This window comes from Mobula hypostoma, chromosome 3, assembly GCF_963921235.1.
Source record: "Mobula hypostoma chromosome 3, sMobHyp1.1, whole genome shotgun sequence".
Taxonomy (NCBI): domain Eukaryota; kingdom Metazoa; phylum Chordata; class Chondrichthyes; order Myliobatiformes; family Myliobatidae; genus Mobula; species Mobula hypostoma.
Window position 1 is genome coordinate 101,153,025 of NC_086099.1, and position 18,306 is coordinate 101,171,330.

The 18,306-nt window shown below is 46.4% G+C and overlaps 1 protein-coding gene across 1 annotated transcript in view; it reads right to left on the reverse strand.

Annotated features, from left to right (window-relative positions):
- Positions 1–18,094, reverse strand: part of cfap299 (cilia and flagella associated protein 299) — a 678,195-nt gene extending 660,101 nt beyond the window's left edge. Inside the window, exon 1 of the mRNA XM_063042204.1 lies at positions 17,967–18,094. Coding sequence (XP_062898274.1) covers positions 17,967–18,080 — 114 coding nt within the window. The 5' untranslated portion in view covers positions 18,081–18,094. The remainder of the gene's footprint in view (positions 1–17,966) is intronic.
- Positions 18,095–18,306: the final 212 nt, after the last annotated feature.

An 18,306-nucleotide genomic window follows, 5' to 3' on the forward strand; every position in this document is an offset into this window, starting at 1 on the left:
AACAGTGGACCTTACTCCCGTCCCACGGGCGCTACATAGGCCAACCTATCTGGGAGCTTCTTAACCCTCTGAGACCTCCCTACCCCCTCACCTAAACCCAAAAGGCTCAGACACTACTAGGGATACCTCGGGCCTGCTTGCCAACTCCTCTCTCACTCAGGCCACCACTACAGCTCGGAGCCCCCAGTCCCGTCTCCGGGGCCCCGCCTCTCCTCCTTCCTGATCCTGCCGTAACTCAGACTGCCCACAGCTAGCCCTCCCCACTACACCTGACTCAGTGGGAGAAGGGCCAAAGGTCTCTTTCTCAATCACGGGGAAGTTAGCGAAAGGCAGCATGTACCACATGTGCAGCACATCATCCTTCGAACCCGTATCCTTCCTCATTCCCTCGATCGGTAGCTGCTGTTTGAGTTTCTCCAAACTGAAACATTTAGCCGGGGCTACCCCTTAAGCCTCCTGCAGTCGATACATCAGCTTCTTCGGGGACTCCTTCAACTCTCGCCACAGCCTCCGCAGTTCTGACTCAGGGTTCCTGGCCATCTCAATCTGGGATGCAGTTACCCCACCAGCTTCTTCCACCCTGACCTGAAAAGCAGCAGTTAAAGAATGTTCAGCCTCCGGTTGTTTCTTCCTGAGGGCGTCTTCCAGGTCAACTTTCAGTTTTTCCACTTCATTTCAACTCGCGATAGTCACCTTCAGGTTCCTTTCAAGCGTCCGCCTCCCTTTTCCAAGATCTGTTCTCCATTTCTTCACCTCCTCGGGAGTGTAGTCAAACTCCCCTCCCTGGGCTCTCGGTTTTCTGTTGACCTTAGTCAGAACACTTCCTTGATCTTCCCCAACTTGTAAATCTTCCAATCTGTTCTGAATGGACGTCTTGAGTTTCTGCTGATACCTTCGAAGGTGGGTCATCGTTTCTTCTCGCTGGATTAATTCGTCAGTACATGACCGCAGTGCGGTGCAAATCCCCTCTCTTCCCTGTGTCTCATTCAGATTGATGACCTGGGTTTCCATCCCCCGGTCCACCACCATCTGTCCCAACACCAGGAAGTTCAACTGGTATGTCGGGTCATTTTCCTCACATTGCACCAAACTCCTCCGGCCAAAAACTCCTCCACATTTGACACTTCGCTTCGGTCGCCTGGGCTCAGCCACTCGCCTCGCCTCATAGTCCCCCCAGGCGAATCCAAGCTCCAGGCGGTCATCCACATACGTCAAAACTCCACACACCTTCACTTCCCCCATGGTCTTCCTCATGCTCCGCGGAAAGGATGCAGGGACTCCGGATATGCCCTTGGGCATCTTTTCGGATCGGAAGAATCCTAGGGACCTAGTAAAGGCCATCTTCAGCTCAACAGCCGCACTCCTCAGGATCTGGCAACATCCACCCCTCAGATGCAGCACATTAAACCATGTCGCATAATCCACACACACGCTGCCTTCATCTCCCACGCCGCTAGGGTCCAGTTGCCGCGACCTCTCTCTCACTGAGGTGTCTTCAGCGGTCAACTCCCCTCCCTCGTGGTAGTTCGGAGCATCTACTAAGAGGGTCTCACCCTCAGCTACTTTCCCCAAGCCATACCACCGCCGGGTCTCGTTTAAATTCGGTACTGGCTCAAGGCTGCTACACACGTCCTCAGAAGCAACTCGACACGCTGGGTGCCCAGAAAATGCCTCCATGACCTCCAGGGTCATTAACCAATCATCGTCTTCTGGATAACTACTGCCACTACTACCCAAAGTCTCCGGTGCCCTTGCGGTTGTCAAGGATAAATGCTTCAGACACCAGTTGTAAAACGAACTGTCCAACAACTTGATCTGTGCCCCGGGGTCGAGGATAGCTTTAGCATTGCTTCCCTCTATTCATAACAACACCCTGGGGTGTGGTCCCTCGAAGCCTTCAGGAATAGGGTCTTTTCCTTTCGGAAGTTCATTGGTACATTGCTGGGAACGTGCTTCCCCAGAGACCTCAGGCCGTTCCCCCACTGGGCCTCCACTAAGTTTCCCAACACCTCTCTGATTAGCTGAACAACTGATCCCCTGAAATGATCCCCCTGGCACTGCAAGCAATTTAGCCGCCGTCCTCGCCAGAGAAGACACACTGAAAACTTTCCCCCCTCTTTCAAATAACTGACAGCTGTCATTACGGTGTAAGTGAACCTGACAGCTCTAACACTGTCACCAGTCTGCCTACTCAAACTTTCAACCAATCCCTGTCGCTCTCCCTCAACCGAGCACTGCCGCTCATCTAACAACTGAGAGATCCGCTCCGCCCACGTCTCGCACGTCTCCGCCCCTCTTGGGGTGGACACTATCCCAAGTGCCAGGCGGAGCCTGCCAGAGCTAGAACATTTATTCGCAGACTCTACCTCCAAATCAGACCACTCTTTCCTCTCTCTCCCAACTGCATGGACAGCCCCGAGTGCCACCTCCAACTCGTCAATGCCAGCCTGAACTCGAACAAAGACCGCAGCCACAACGCATACAGCAATCAACAGCAAATAACCCACAGAGACACACACTACAGATTTAAACAGGGCACCCACACAGCATACCAACAGACTCAAGCATCCCGGACAAAGCCCCCACAATGTAACCCCCCGGGCCACCCTCAGGGTCGCTCGGCTCGCTGTCGTCTAGGGAAACAGCCTCGGCCCCGCCAAACTGGATAACTTGTTTGTGTGGATGCTGTGTGATATACTCCACCCCGCCCAAATAACAGACAATACACCAGATGCAATTAAATGATCTACAATTTATAGATATTACTGGAACTATATAATTAAAAGAGAATAAAATATAAAAGGAAAATAAAAGGCGCCACACTTATCAAAGTTCAATCTCTTCGTGCACAAACAGTTGGAGCTCAAGGACCTTCTTCTTCACCCTGCGATCCCCTCGGACCACCTCGACCGGCCGCCTGGGACCAACAACGGTGGTCGACCAGACGCTCCACACCAGTCCGTCTCCGTCTCCTCGCCGAACGTCCCGCTCGGGGTCCGACCCCCTTAGCAGACTCACAGCACTTCGTCCATCCTCTGTCTCGATCTCCCGCCTTCTCCCCCAAAACCCCGCGCATACAGTATCTTCAAATACACCAAAACCATAACAACTATCCCAATTGGTTAATAGCACTCTCTTATCACACACTAAAGCAAAAACAAACTGTTAGCGCAAACTTTCTCAGCGTTTAACACAACAAAGCCGCATTCCCAAGATTAACATAACAAAGACGCCATTTTAATTAGCCTCCGCAGTAACATAAAAGTCGAAACCCCCTTACAGTTAGATTGAGAGATTGCTTTCATCTTTTAGTATATGTGGGGTCCATTTGAGAGTCTAGTAACAGTAGTAATGGAAGCTGGTGGTCCCTGTTCAGGCTTCTTTTATCATTTGCTCAATGGGAGAGAGGAGAAGAGAGAAATGATTGGGGTGGAAGGGGTCAACGATTACGTAAGCACTTCACTGAGACAGCAGGAAAAGTAGACAGGTTCAATGGAGGGGAGGCTGGTTTGCATGATGGACTGGGCTACGTTCCTAACCTCTAATTTCTTGAAGTCTGGGGCACACCAAGCTGTGATGCATTCAAATAGGAACTTTTCTATGGCATACCTATAAAAATTGGTAAGAGTCAAATGGGACGTACAAATTTCCTTAGCCTTTCAGGTTAAGTAGAGGCATCAGTGTACATTCTTGGTGTAGTGTCCATGTGGGATAGACCAGAACAAATTGTTTGTGATACTTACACCAAACAGCTTGAACCTCTCAACCATCTCCACCTCAGCACTATTGATGGGTGCACACCACCTGGCTCTCTGAAATCAATGACCAGTGTTTTCATGTTGCTGATGTCTTTACACAAGGCCACGAGACTTATCATGTCCTTCCTGTACTCTACTGTACAGTTAATAGTGCATTTAACAGCAAGAAATTCTGTCACAAACTGCCGAAGGGTTTTGGCCCAAAATATCGACTGTACTTTTTTTCCAGATGCTGCCTAGCCTGCTGAGTTCCTCCAGCATTTTGTGTGTGTTACTCGGATTTCCAGCAGCTACAGATTTTCTCTTGTCTGTCACAAAATACGCCTCCTCTGCAAAAACACTATTTTATCTCAAATTAGAGTTAGAAACATAGAAAACCTACAGCACAATACAGACTCTTCGGCCCACACAGCTGTGCTGAACATGTTCCTACCTTAGAAATTATCTAGGGTTACCCATAGCCCTCTATTTTTCTAAGCTCCATGTACCTATCCAGGAGTCTCTTAAAAGACCCTATCATATCTACCTCCACCACCGTCGCCAGCAGCCCATTCCACACACTCACCACTCTCTGCATAAAAAAAAACTTACCCCTGACATCTCCTCTGTACCTGCTTCCAAGCATCTTAAAACTGTGCCCTCTCATGCTAGCCATTTCAGCCCTGGGAAAAAGCCTCTGACTATCCACTCGATCAATGCCTCTCATCATCATATACACTTCTATCAGATCATCTCTTACCCTCCTTCTCTCCAAGGAGAAAAGGCCAAGTTCACTCAACCTGTTTTCATAGGACATGCTCCCCAATCCAGGCAACATCCTCGTAAATCTCCCCTGCACCCTTTCTATGGTTTCCACATCCTTCTTGTACTGAGGCGACCAGAATTGAGCACAGTACTCCAAAGTGTGATCTGACCAGGGTCCGACATAGCTGCAACATTACTTCTCTGCTCCTAAACATGTCTTTAGTGCAAAGAAATGCCAAATAATCTGTGGATAGGTGAACAGAATTTTTTCATTACAGTGAAGATTTTGAAGTATATTGTATTGTCATTGGTGTAACAACTATTTTTAAGTAATGTTATGATCAAGTGCTGCCACCTTGTGTATGATCACAAGCTCTTGTTAACAATTTGAAACAGGTAAGTCTAAACTTAGGATTATATAAGACTGATATGAGGTACTGAATAATTCATTTCCAGTTCCAGCTTTATCCCAAGAAGATTATGTGTGAGATCATTTTGGGGTGGGATCATGCTAAATGGGGCTACTCACATTAGCAAGCATGATATCATGTTTCTTTTTAAAATAGCATGTCTGTTTTTTTCTTCCTGTCATAATTGTTTGTGATAGGCATGTTTCCACCAGTATAAATTCCAAGATAAATTGGACACAAAGCTCTGTACAGGAATTACTGTAGAATATGCCTAGCAACAGGAACACATCACATCAATTTGCTGTTTTTATTACCATTGAAAGGAGCACTCCACTCAAATACCTTCCAAGATCCACAGTTTGTACTGAATATAATACTGAATGTTTTGGAGCACATCTTACTTCTAAATTCTCATAATTAAAATAAAGTGAGTTTAGAAACATAACTCTATTACTGGAGGTACTCTTATCATAGCTGGCTATTCAACATACAAGGAGGTCTTTGGAGCATTCAATGAAGACCATCCCTTAAAGTTTTCAAAGGCATCTTACCTTTCTGATGAGCAATGTATGTTTTGTGGCAATGAATTCCACAGATTTACCCACCTAAGCCAGATGTCTATGCCCTAGGGTTCTGAAAGAGGTAACTGAAGAGATTGTGCAGGACTTAGTAGTGATCTTTCAAGAATCACTAGATTCAGAAAGGTTCCTGAGGACTGGCAATTGCAAATTTCACTCCTTTCTTTAAGAAGAGAGGGAGGCAGAAGACAGAAAATTATAAGTCAGTTAGCCTGACTTATAATGTCCATTACTGAGAATGAGGTTTCAGGGTATGATAAAATAGGTCAAAATCCACCCTGGTGTCCTTACAGGGAAATCTTGCCTGAAAAGAATTGTTGGAATTATTTGAAGACATAACAGACAGGATAGACAAAGGAGGGTCAGTGGATGTTGATCACTTCAATTTTCAGAAAGCCTTTGACAAGGTGCTACACATGAGGCTGCTAAAGATAAGAGCCCATAGTATAATAGAAAAGATGCTAGCATGGACATAAGATTGGCTGACTGGCAAAAGGGAAAGAATGGGAATAAAGGGTCCTATTCTGGTTGGCTGCCAATGAGTAGTATATTCCACAGGGATTGGTATGACGCCTATTTTATAGATTATATGTCAATTATCTGGATGATGGAATTGATGGCTTTGTGGCCAGGTTTGTGGATGATACAAAGATAAATGCAGGGGTAGGCAGTCTTGAGGAAGCATCACACGTCAAAGTTGCTGGTGAATGCAGCAGGCCAGGCAGCATCTCTAGGAAGAGGTACAGTCGACATTTCGGGCCGAGACCCTTCGTCAGGACTAACAGAAGGAAGAGCTAGTAAGAGATTTGAAAGTGGGAGGGGGAGGGAGAGATCCAAAATGATAGGGAAAGACAGGAGGGGGAGGGATGGATCCAAGAGCTGGACAGGTGATTGGCAAAAGGGATATGAGAGGATCATGGGACAGGAGGCCCAGGGAGAAGGAAAAGGGGGAGGGGGGGAAAACCCAGAGGATGGACAAGGGGTATAGTCAGAGGGACAGAGGGAGAAAAAGGAGAGAGAGAGAAAGAATGTGTGTATATAAATAAATAACGAATGGAGTACGAGGGGGAGGTGGGGCATTAGCGGAAGTTAGAGAAGTCAATGTTCATGCCATCAGGTTGGAGGCTACCCAGACGGAATATAAGGTGTTGTTCCTCCAACCTGAGTGTGGCTTCATCTTTACAGTAGAGGAGGCCGTGGATAGACATATCAGAATGGAAATGGGACGTGGAATTAAAATGTGTGGCCACTGAAAGATCCTGCTTTCTCTGGCGGACAGAGCGTAGGTGTTCAGCAAAACGATCTCCCAGTCTGCGTCGGGTCTCGCCAATATATAGAAGGCCACATCGGGAGCACCGGACGCAGTATATCACCCCAGCCGACTCACAGGTGAAGTGTCGCCTCACCTGGAAGGACTGTCTGGGGCCCTGAATGGTGGTAAGGGAGGAAGTGTAAGGCCATGTGTAGCACTTGTTCCGCTTACAAGGGTAAGTGCCAGGAGGGAGATCAGTGGGAAGGGATCGGAGGGATGAATGGACAACGGAGTCGCATAGGGAGCGATCCCTGCGGAAAGCGGGGGAGGGAGGGAAAGATGTGCTTAGTGGTGGAATCCCGTTGGAGGTGGCGGAAGTTACGGAGAATAATATGTTGGACCCGGAGGCTGGTGGGGTGGTAGGTGAGGACCAGGGGAACCCTATCCCTAGGGGGTTGGCGGGAGGATGGAGTGAAAGCAGATGTGCGTGAAATGGGGGAGATGCATTTGAGAGCAGAGTTGATGGTGGAGGAAGGGAAGCTCCTTTCTTTGAAAAAGGAGGACATCTCCCTTGTCCTGGTATGAAAAGCTTCATCCTGAGAGCAGATGCGGCGGAGACGGAGGAATTGTGAGAAGGGGATGGCATTTTTGCAAGAGACAGGGTGAGAAGAGGAATAGTCCAGATAGCTGTGAGAGTCGGTAGGCTTATAGTAGACATCAGTAGATAAGCTGTCTCCAGAGATAGAGACAGAAAGATCTAGAAAGGGGTGGGAGGTGTCGGAAATGGACCAGGTAAACTTGAGGGAAGGGTGAAAGTTAGAGGCAAAGTTAATGGAGTCAATGAGCTCAGCATGCATGCAGGAAGCAGCGCCAATGCAGTCGTCGATGTAGCGAAGGAAAAGTGGGGAACAGATACCAGAATAGGTTTGGAACATAGATTGTTCCACAAAGCCAACAAAAAGGCAGGCATAGCTAGGACCCATACGGGTGCCCATAGCTGCACCTTCAGTTTGGAGGAAGTGGGTGGACCTGACGAAGGGTCTCGGCCCGAAACGTTGACTGTACCTCTTCCTAGAGATGCTGCCTGGCCTGCTGATGTGTGTTGCTTGAATTTCCAGCATTTGCAGAATTCCTCATGTTTGAGGAAGCATGGTGTCTACAGAAGGACTATGACAGATTAGTAGAATGGACAAAGAAATGGCAGATGGAATATGGTGTAGTGAAATGTGTGGTCATGCACTTTCGTAGAAAGAATAAAGGCACAGACAATTTTCAAAACAGGGAGCAAATTCTGAAATTGGAGTTGGAAAGGGACTTGGGAGTCCTAGTTCAGAATTCCCGAAAGATCAACTTACAGGCTGAGTCGGTCACAAGGAAGGCAAACACCATGTTAGCATTCGGTTCAGAGGACCTGAACACAAGAGCAAGGATGTAATGCTGAGGCATTAGAAGGCAAAGGTCAGACCACATTTGGAGTATTGTGAGCAATTTTAAGATCAAATCTAAGTAAGTATGTAATCGCATTGGAGAGGTTCCATAGGAGGTTTATTCCCAGGAGAAAGATCCCGGGAATATAAAAGCTAACATATGAGAAGTATTTGATGACTCTGTGCCTGTATTTCCTGGAGTTTAGAAAAATAAAGGGACGTCTCACTGAAACCTACCAAATACCAATAGGCCTAGGTAGAATGGACTTGGAGAGGATGTTTCCAAGGAGTGACTGGAATCAGAAGGCACAGCCTCAGAGTAGGACATCCCTTACAAATGAGATGAGGAGGAATTGCTTTAGCCAGAGGTCAGTGAATCTGTGGAATTCATTGCCACAGATGGCTGTGGAGGCCAAGTCATTGGGTATATTTAAAGCTGAGCTTGATATGTTCTTGATTAGTCATGGCATCAAAGGTTACGGAGAGAAGGCGGGAGAATGGGGTTGAGAGGGAAAATAAATCAGCCATGATGGAACAGCAGAGCGGACTCAATGGCCTAATTCTCCTTCTGTGTCACATGGTCATATATTTGCAGTCTTATCTTTTCCAAAGCTATCATGGCATAAAAAAAGGTTGGGAACCACTGCTCTAAGGGTACATGCCTCTAAGTGTGGAGACCACCATTGCCTGTTACATGTTACTCAACAATGTCAATTGAGAACAGCAGCAGCTGCCAGATAAGCAGAGAAACAAGCCTGGAGTGTAGACCATAGGGGCCAGTAAACAGATTAAGAGCACAAGCAGTAAGAGCAACAGGGAAGTGGTGACAATTAGGCTTGGCATCCACATTTTCTCATCCAGCTAAGCAAGGGAGGCAGGCATTGCCTTGTTAACATAGAACAGTACAGCACAGTACAGGCCCTTCGGCCTACAACGTTGTGCTGACCCTCAAACCCTGCCTCCCATATAACTCCCCAACTTAAATTCCTCCATATACCTGTCTAGTAGTCTCTTAAACTTCACTAGTGTATCTGCCTCCACCACTGATTCAGGCAGTGCATTCCACGCACCAACCACTCTCTGAGTAAAAAACCTTCCTCTAATATCCCCCTTGAACTTTCCACCCCTTACCTTAAAGCCATGTCCTCTTGTATTAAGCAGTGGTGCCCTGGGGAAGAGGTGCTGGCTAAGGACTCAATTCCTCTTAATATCTTGTATACCTCTATCATGTCTCCTCTCATCCTCCTTCTCTCCAAAGAGTAAAGCCCTAGCTCCCTTAATCTCTGATCATAATCCATACTCTCTAAACCAGGCAACATCCTGGCAAATCTCCTCTGTACCCTTTCCAATGCTTCCACATCCTTCCTATAGTGAGGCGACCAGAACTGAACACAGTACTCCAAGTGTAGCCTAACCAGAGTTTTATAGAGCTGCATCATTACCTTGCAACTCTTAAACTCTATATCCCTCGACTTATGAAAGCTAACTCCCCATAAGCTTTCTTAACTACCCTATCCACCTGTGAGGCAACTTTCAGGGATCTGTGGACATGTACCCCCAGATCCCTCTACTTCTCCAGACTAACAAGTAGCCTGCCATTTATTTTGTACTCTGCCTTGGAGTTTGTCCTTCCAAAGCGTACCACCTCACACTTCTCCAGGTTGAACTCTATCTGCCACTTCTCAGCCCACTTCTGCATCCTATCAATGTCTCTCTGCAATCTTCGACAATCCTCTACACTATCTACAACACCACCAATCTTTGTGTCGCCTGCAAATTTGCCAACCCACCCTTCTACCCCCACATCCAGGTCGTTAATAAAAATCACGAAAAGTAGAGGTCCCAGAACTGAACCTTGTGGGACACCACCAGTCACAACCCTCTAATCTGAACGTACTCCCTCCACTACGACCCTCTGCCTTCTGCAGACAAGCCAATTCTGAAACCGCCTGGCCAAACTTGTCTGGATCCCATGCCTTCTGACTTTCTGAATAAGCCTACCGTGTGGAACCTTGTCAAATGCTTTACTAAAATCCATATAGATTAACAAAGTCTCTGGGTGACATCTGTTATGCAGTAAATTGGAAGAAATGGCAGAGATCTACAGTGGCCACTTGGAAAACGCGATGAACTTGAGGGTCAATATAGCCTTGACCTTCATGAAGAGAAAATTTTCTTCAAGGCCCACAAAGAAAAACTCCAATCAAATGACCCCCTCCGCATTGCAATCCTTAACACCAGCACTTTGCACCAATAATCAGCTAGGAGAGCCGAGATAATGGTATGTAGATCATTATGAAATGACTTACAAGAACATGAAATTTCTTTCAGTACTGCACTGTATGGAAATCCTCACTCCTGCAAGAGTCTACTGTAACTGCCTCCTCTCAAGCTCTTGTCACAATAGGTCTGAAGGTTTCCTGCATGTCATCCCACATTATTCCCTGCATATTTGGACCTTCTTTCTGATTTATATATTGTTGATTTGCACTTCTGTCTATTTACATCTGTTCCCTTTCACTGCAGCATCCATTTTTTCACACCTAATGTGTGTGTTGCTGCTAAGTATCTGCCAAGGTAGAGTGCACTCTAAGGGTTGGATGCCATTCTCTGAAAGCTGAATAGCTAAGTGTCAGGAGATGTGCAAACAGATCTGGATGGTTCTGTTAGAAATGGTATGGTTCACTTCTAGAAACTGTGCCTATATGTTAACCACCTTAATGCTGTTTAAATCGGAGTTGGGCCAAATTTATCATTTTTTGTTTTGAAACAAGGCAGCCAAATAGATTTTAGAACTAAAATCACATTTTACTGAACCAAAAAAAGCATGCAGTCTTCTTTGGGTATAGAGTGGCAGAAGTGTGGAATCCTCTAGGTATAAGCTGTTATTTTTTCTTCTTTTTCCTTGAGATGTGGGCATTGCTGACAAGATTAATATTTAATGCATGACAAATTATCCTTGAGAAAATGCTGATCAGCCATGTTCTTGAACCATTCGAGCCTTTACAATGGTGATATTTCTACAACGTTGTTTTGCAGATAGTTCCAGGTTTTAGATTGAATGGCACTTAGAATATAATATATTCATAAATCTGCATCTACTTGGAGGCAAACTTCCAGATCAGTCCTGACGAAGGGGCTCGGCCTGAAATGTCAACTGTACCTCTTCCTAGAGATGCTGCCTGGCCTGTTGCGTTCACCAGCAACTTTGATGTGTGTTGCCTGAGAGTAATTTTAAATCTGTGATTAAAACTTGTGTGGAAGACTCAAAGGATTAAATATGCCACAATGATGTAGCAGTTAGTACCACCACCTGAAAGCTTTAAGGATCTGGGTTCAATCATCTCATGTGCAGAATTTGCACACCCTCTGGGTGGTCTGGTTCACTCCCACATCCCTAACACTTGCTGGTTGGTTAACTAACTACTACAAAATTACCCCTTAATCACAGTTAATGGCAAAAAAAATTAAAGAGAAACACAAGAAATTATAGGGTTGCAATGTGAAACAACAAACAATATGTTGGATGAATTCAGCAGATTGAGCAGCGTTTATGGGAGGAAAGGAAATGTCAAAATTTCAGGTTGAGACCCTGAATCAGGACTGAGTGGCCAGGCAAAATAGCCAGTATACTTTAATGCTAGAAGCATTACGGTTAAAGGTGATGAACAGAGCATGGATCAGGACATGGAACTACGATGTTGTGGCCATAACAGAAACTTAGTTGTGGGAGGGGCAGGAATGGGTGACTAATGTACCAGGTTTTCAAAGTTTTAAGATAGAGAAAGTGGTAAAAGAGAAAATTTGCACTACTAATCAGGAAGCATATCACAGCTGCACTCAGGGGAGACATAATGGAGGGTTCAGACAATGAGTCAACTTGGGTAGAAACTGATGGGATTATATTACAGATTCCCAATAGCCACCAGGACATTGAGGAAGAGGTATGTAATCAGATTAAGGAAATGTGTAAAAATAATCATAGTCATACTTTATAGATCCTGGGGGAAATTGGTTTTCGTTACAGTTGCACCATAGATAATAAATAGTAATAAAACCATAAATAATTAAACAGTAATATGTAAATTATGCCAGGAAATAAGTCCAGGACCAGCCTATTGGCTCAGGGTGTCTGACCCTCCAAGGGAGGAGTTGTAAAGTTTGATGGCCAAAGGCAGGAATGACTTCCTATGACGCTCTGTGTTGCATCTCGGTGGAATGAGTCTCTGGCTGAATGTACTCCTGTGCCCAACCAGTACATTATGTAGTGGATGGGAGACATTGTCCAAGATGGCATGCAACTTGGACAGCATCCTCATTTCAGACACCACCATCAGAGAGTCCAGTTCCATCCCCACAACATCACTGGCCTTACGAATGAGTTTCTTGATTCTGTTGGTGTCTGCTACCCTCAGCCTGCTGCCCCAGCACACAACAGCAAACATGATCATACTGGCCACCACAGACTCGTAGAACATCCTCAGCATCGTCCGGCAGATGTTAAAGGACCTCAGTCTCCTCAGGAAATAGAGACGGCTCTGACCCTTCTTGTAGACAGCCTCAGTGTTCTTTGACCAGTCCAGTTTATTGTCAATTCGTATCCCCAGGTATTTGTAATCCTCCACCATGTCCACACTGACCCCCTGGATGGAAACTGGGGTCACCGGTACCTTAGCTCTCCTCAGGTCTACCACCAGCTCCTTAGTCTTTTTCACATTAAGCTGCAGATAATTCTGCTCACACCATGTGACAAAGTTTCCTACTGTAGCCCTGTACTCAGCCTCATCTCCCTTGCTGATGCATCCAACTATGGCAGAGTCATCAGAAAACTTCTGAAGATGACAAGACCCTGTGCAGTAGTTGAAGTCCGAGGTGTAAATGGTGAAGAGAAAGGGAGACAAGACAGTCCCCTGTGGAGCCCCAGTGCTGCTGATCACTCTGTCGGACACACAGTGTTGCAAGCACACGTACTGTGGTCTGCCAGTCAGGTAATTAAGAATCCATGACACCAGGAAAGCATCCACCTGTATCGCTGTCAGCTTCTCCCCCAGCAGAGCAGGGCGGATGGTGTTGAACGCACTGGAGAAGTCAAAAACCATGACCCTCACAGTGTCCTCTGGCTTGTCTAGGTGGGCGTAGACACGGTTCAGCAGGAAGACGATGGCATCCTCAACTCCTAGTCGGGGCTGGTAGGCAAACTGGAGGGGATCTAAGTGTGGCCTAAACATAGGCCGGAGCAGCTCCAGAACAAGTCTGTCCGGGGTCTTCATGATGTGGGAGGTCAATGCCACTGGTCTGTAGTCATTGAGGCCGCTGGGGCGCGGCATCTTCGGCACAGGAACGAGGCAGGACGTCTTCCACAATATAGGAACCCTCCGGAGCCTCAGGCTCAGGTTGAAGACATGGCAAAGTACTCCACATAGCTGAGGGGCACAGGCTTTGAGCACCCTTGCACTGACACCATCCGGTCCTGCAGCCTTGCTTGCAGGGCTGTTGTCATGGGGGCTATCAACTTCCTTAATATAAACCGGGGCCTTCTTAGTGCAAGGAGTTTAGATGGAGCAGAATTTGTTAAATATATCCAGGAAGGTTTATAAAATCAATATGTGGATAGTCTAACGAGAGGAGGGGCTATTCTAGACCTGGTGTAGGGTAATGAGCCTGACCAGGTGACTGACCTTTCAGTGGGTGAACAGTTGGAGAACAGTGGCCACAATTCCTTAACTTTCAGAATAGCTATAGATAAGGATAGGCAAAGTCCCTGTAGGAGAACCTTAAATTGGAGTAGGGCATATTACAAGCGCATTAGGCAGAAACCAAGAAGAGCTGATTGGGAACACCTTTTTTCTGGCAAGTCTACAGCAGACATGTGGAGGGTGTTTAAAGATCAATTGCACAGCGTACAGAAAAGGTATAAGACCATAAGACACAGGAACAGAATGAGGCCATTCAGCCCATCGAGTCTGCTCCACCATTCCATCATGGCTGATCCCGGATCTCACTCAACCCCATAAACCTGCCTTCTCGCCATATCCGTTGATGCCCTGACCAATCAGGAATCTATCAACCTCTGCCTTAAATATACCAATGGACTTGGTGTCCACTGCAGTCTGTGGCAGAGCATTCCACAGATTCACTACTCTCTGGCTAAAGAAATTTCCCCTTACCTCTGCTCTAAAAGGTCGCCCCTCACTTTTGAGGCTGTACCCTCAGGTTCTGGATACCTCCTCTTCACATCCACCCTGTCTAGTCCTTTCGACATTTGGTAGGTTTCAATGAGATTCCCCCACACTCATTTAAATTCCAGTGAGTACAGACCCAAAGCTGCCAAATGTTAACCCCTTCACTCCTTGAATCATCCTCATGAACCTCCTCTGGACTCTCTCCAATGACAACACATCCTTTCCGAGATATGGGGCCCAAAACTATTGAAAATATTTCAAGTGCAGCCTGACTAGTGTCTTATAAAGCCTCAGCATTATTACCTTGCTTTTATACTCTGTTCCCCTTGAAATGAATATCAACATTGCATTTGCCTTCTTTACCACAGACTCAACCTGTAACTTAACCTTCTGGGAATCTTGCATTATGAATCCTAAGTCCCTCTGAACCTTCTCCCATTTAGCAAATAGCCTGCACTATTGTTCTTTTCACCAAAATGCACCCAACACTGTATTCCATCTGGCACTTTTTTGGACCATTCTTCCAATTTCCCTATGTCCTGCTGCAATCACATTGCTTCCTCAGCACTCACTACCCCTCCACCTATCTTCATATCATCGGCAAACTTTGCCACAAAGCCATTAATTGCATTGTACCAAATCTTTGACAAACAATGTGAAAAGTAGCAGTCCCAATACTGACCCCTGAGGAACACCAATAGTCACTGGCAGCCAACCAGAAAAGCCCCTTTTATTCCCATTTGCTGCCTTCCACCTCAGCCATTCCTCTATCCATGCTAGTATCTTTCCGGGAATGCCATAGGATTTTATCTTGTTAAGCAGCCTCATGTGTGGCATCTTATCAAATGCCTTCTGAAAATCTAGGTAAGTAACAGCCACTGCTTCTCCTTTGTCCATCCTGCTTGTTACTTCCTCAAAAAACTCTAACAGATTTGCCAAGCAAGATTTCCCTTTACAGAAGCCATGCTGACTTTGACTTACTTTATCATTAGTCTCCAAGTACCCTGAAACCTCATTCTTAATAATAGACTCCAACACTTTCCTAACCACTGAGGATAGGCTAACTGGCCTATAATTTCCTTTCTTTTGCCTTCCTCCCTTCTTAAAGAGTGGAGTGACATTTGCTATTTTCCAGTCCTCTAGGACCATGCCAGATTCAAGTGGCTACCTGGCTATACCTATCACCTGTCAACTTGTACACTTTCTCTTCTCCCACCTTCTTATTCTGGCCTCTTCCCTTTTCTTTCCTTTCCAGTCCTGATGAAGGGTCTCAGATCAAAAACTTGACAGTTTAATCTCCTCCATGAATACTGCCTGTCTTGAGTTCCCCCAGCATTTTGTATGTGTTTCTTTCTCGGTATCAGTTCTACTGTAGGTTATGCATGGGTAATTTATTTTTTTTAACTAATGCTGGACATTTCCTATATTTTTGCAATTTACAGTTTATATGTTTCCTTGTTAGTATTCTGTCTCTCTCTCTCTACATCAGGGCAGAGTTGATGGTGGAAGAAGGGTTTCTCGATCTCACTGTCTCTATCTCAGCAGACAGCTTACCCACTGATGACTATTATGAACCCATGATCTCTCACAGCTTCCTAGACGATACCTTGTCCCACCCTGCTCCATGTAAAATGCCATCCCCTTCTCGCAATTCCTCCGCCACATCTGCTCTCAGGATGAGGCTTTTCATTCTAGAACGAAGGAGATGTCCTCCTTTTTCCAAAGGAAGTGGCTTCCCTTCCTCCACCATCAACACTGCCCTCAACGGCATCACTTCCATTTCACGCATGTCTGCTCTTTCCCCATCTTCCTACCATCCTACCAGGAATAAGTTTCCTCTTGTCCTCACCTACCACCCCACCAGCCTCCACGTCCACACATAATTCTACGAAACTTCTGCCACCAACAGGATCCCACCACAAAACATATCTTTCCCTCCCCCCCCACTTTCTGCATTCCACAGGGATCGCTCCCTATGCGACTCCCTTGTCCATTCAACCCTCCCCACTGATCTTCCTCCAGTACTTTTCCTTCCAATTGGAACAAATGCTACACTGGCCCCTACACCTCCTCCCTCACTACCATTCAGGGCCCAAAGCAGTCCTTCCAGGTGAGGCGACACTTCATCTGTGAGTCTGTTGGGGTCATATTCCGTGTTCGGTGCTTCCGGTATGACCTCCTGTGTATCGGTGAGACCAGACATAGATTGGCAGACCACTTCACCAAGCTCCTGCACTCTGTCTGCCAGAGGAAGTAGGATCTCCCAGGGGCCACCCATTTTAATTCCACTTCTCATTCCCATATGTCCACCCATGGCCTCCTCACTGTCATGATGGGGCCACACTTAGGTTGGAAGAACAACACCTTATATTCCATTTGGGTAGCCTCCAACCTGATGGCATGAACATTGATTTCGCGAACATCTGATAATGCCCCCACAACTCCCCCTCCCTTCACCATTTCCCATCCCCTTTCCCTGTCTCACCTTATCTCCTTGCCCGCCCATCATCTCCCTCTGGTGCTCCTCTCCCCTTTTCTTCTTCCATGGCCTTCTGTCTCTTTCACCGATGAACTTCCCAGCTCTTTACTTCATCCTTCCCCCTCCAGGTTTCACCTGTCACCTTGTGCTTCCCTCTCCCCTCCCTCCACCTTTTAAATCTACTGCTACTCGGCACTTTTTCTCCAATCCTGCTAAAGCGCTTTGTCTCGAAATATGTCAACTGTACTCTTTTTCTAGATGCTGCCTGGCCTGCTGAGTTCCTCCAGCATTGTGTGTGTGTGTGTGTGTGTGTGTGTGTGTGTGTGTGTCTTGCCCGGATTTCCAGCATCTGCAGATTTTCTCTCATTTGTGAATGCCAGCTATACTTGACTGAAGTTAAGGGGCCTAATACAAATGATTTGTCAGCTCAAGATTTTGTGCCCTGCCTCTGGAATCAACACTAGATCCAGCAGTGTTGACCCGCCAGATCACCTCTAATGTGCCAAATGTAATGTGCAATGGCAGATCTCACAAACTCATGGTAAACTGTAGCTAGACAGTTACTCGCCATTCAGCCTAAATGACCTTCGACAGGTTACATTTCCCGTCTGTAGCACCAGTGAAAGTTCACAACTATGTAGTAGGAACACTTTTACTTAGACTGGTTAATCACGACACATTTTCCAAGCAGAAAGTCCTGCCTGGTTTACGACATATCAAAATGCAATACTTTGCAGCCAAATAACATTATATATAAGTTTCATATTTATAATCAACTCTCGTTTCCAATAGTGCAGAGTTGAAATTACTTTTGAATTTTGATTACGATGTGCAGTTAATAAGGATGATGTTTAGTAGCAGGACTGCACATGGGAGCCTTGATTGGAAACAGCAACCGGTGGTTCAGTGTCAGGAGTTACAATTTATGAAATTACTGTACAAATAACAGTCTTGCACTGGATAAGCAAGACTTGGCACACAGCCAATTACAAACTGAGAGACTTCTCTCGAGGCCGGGCCAGGCTGATCAGTGCCCTGCCTACTGTCTCACAGCTCCCGCGGGCGGGAGCCGTCCTGGCCGGGCCAAGTCCGCTCTCCTCAAACGGCTAGAGGATAGATGCGGAGTTGGTTCTTACCTCCAGGTAGTACATATCCAGGGAAGTGATCTGCGAGTCCAGGAAACTCTCATAGGTCTCAAATTCGTTGACAATGTTATCAACTGCCGCGCCTCCCTGCTCCTCATCGTCCATGTTGTTTATCCCGGGCCGACCCTATCGCCCAGCAACAGCGACTTCCGGCGTCTCCCGCCCCAAAACTCGCTCCAACTTCAGAGGCTCCCGGAATTGAATTTAAAGAGTGTTGGGGCGCTTTCTAGCGGGTAGGGCAGCATTTGAATTCTAGAAAATAAACGGGACAACCTGGAAGTATTGGGAATTCGAGAATGTTGCCGATATTCTGGATCATACCTCTCCTGTG